Raw genomic sequence first — 1,476 nt, 5'->3', positions numbered from 1 at the left:
TATCCTGATGGAGGATTATTGTGTACAACTGATATGAATGGTATTGTCAAATTATGGGATTTAAGAACTGGCTTGTTGGTGGCCAACCTTGTTCACCATGTCAAGGAGGTACTCAATTGCTCATTCAATCCATACAATGGTATTAATTTGGTTACTGGTGGTGTGGATGGTTTGATTAACGTTTGGGATTTAAGAAATATTAGTCAAACTATTGCTGCCAAACAAACAGATTCCAATCCTGAACAATTTAAACAAGATCCAGTTTACTCTATACCAGCAAGTGGTAAACTGATGAATACTATCATGTATGAGCCATCATGCGGTAGATCAATAATTTCCAGTGGTTTTGATGGAGTTGTTAGATTTTGGGATCCAATATCTTTCAAACCAATTTCTCAATCCTCTGTGGGAGATAGAATTCTATGCATGGATGTAGTTCAATATCCAAGAAGTTGCCTACCATCCACTGATGAAGAAAGTGTGTACGAATTTGGAAGTTGGAGCGAGCACTTGATGGTCGTATGTGGTGGCTATGATAAAAAGTGGAGAAAACTAACAAGCTTCTCAAGGAGAGCCTTAGTAAACTCTTCCAATAAATAGATACCAATTGTTTTCAAATATCTAATGTCCCTTGTTCGTGTTAATGATAATTTAACTAGAACTTTTCCCATGATGTTTTCATTTACCTTTCATCATACTCGAATGTCGAGTTGACCTGAAAATAAATTTGTTGATCACTTTATCATTAAAAAAAATGGAAAAACTCACAACATGTAAATCACAACTTTCAAAGGACTTGTTGATGATGAACGTAGCACAAGACTATAAATTTCACAATGACATTATATATGAAATTATTTCCTTCTTTGAAGATTTTAATTTTATTGTCTTGCATTGTGCATTGGTATCCAAACAGTGGTACAATGTTATTTTATCAACATGTAATAATCTTGATTCGAATTGTAAATTTGGTGTCGAAATGAGTGGCCAATTTTTACAGAATATTGCAACTCTTAAAGTTAATGCAACGAGTGAGGATACTTTTAAAAAATTAATCTTGATGAAATCACTAACTAAACTTGTTATTAGAATTGAAGAAGAAGAAGTTCATCATCTAAGTGAATTGAAACAATTAAAAAGTCTTCATATATATGGCAGTCAAATTCGTGGTGAGGGAGTTAGATATATTAGCGAATTGAAACAATTGACCAATCTTGATATTCGTAGTCATAATATTTTTCATATTGGAGCTAAATACCTAAGTGAATTGAAACAATTAACCACTCTTAATATTTATGGCAATCATATTGGTGCTAAAGGATCTAAATATATAAGTGAATTGAACCAATTGACCACTCTATTTATTGCTGAAAATAGTGTTGGTGTTGAAGGAGCAAAATATTTAAGTGAATTGAAACAATTGACCAATCTTGGTATTTCCGTTAATTGGCTTGGTAATGAAGGACTTGCATACGT

The 1,476-nt window shown here is 32.8% G+C and overlaps 2 protein-coding genes across 2 annotated transcripts in view; both read left to right on the top strand.

Annotated features, from left to right (window-relative positions):
* Positions 1-33: 33 nt before the first annotated feature.
* On the top strand, positions 34-600 carry NAEGRDRAFT_76615 (uncharacterized protein; the record flags this gene model as incomplete). The annotated part of the gene is made up of 1 exon (XM_002668428.1): positions 34-600. One exon carries the CDS (start codon positions 34-36, stop codon positions 598-600), a length of 567 nt encoding a protein of 188 aa, XP_002668474.1.
* Positions 601-979: 379 nt separating this feature from the next.
* The window catches only part of NAEGRDRAFT_76614 (uncharacterized protein), a gene marked incomplete at both ends in the record, with an annotated part of 4,800 nt that continues 4,303 nt past the window's right edge, over positions 980-1,476 (top strand). Inside the window, one exon of the mRNA XM_002668427.1 lies at positions 980-1,474. Within this exon, the coding sequence (XP_002668473.1) occupies positions 980-1,474 (495 nt within the window). The remainder of the gene's footprint in view (positions 1,475-1,476) is intronic.

The sequence above is a fragment of the Naegleria gruberi genome (assembly GCF_000004985.1).
Source record: "Naegleria gruberi genomic scaffold NAEGRscaffold_221, whole genome shotgun sequence".
Classification (NCBI taxonomy): domain Eukaryota; phylum Heterolobosea; class Eutetramitea; order Acrasida; family Naegleriidae; genus Naegleria; species Naegleria gruberi.
Note: the sequence above shows the minus strand (reverse complement) of the source record. Positions and strands in the feature narration are given on the sequence as shown.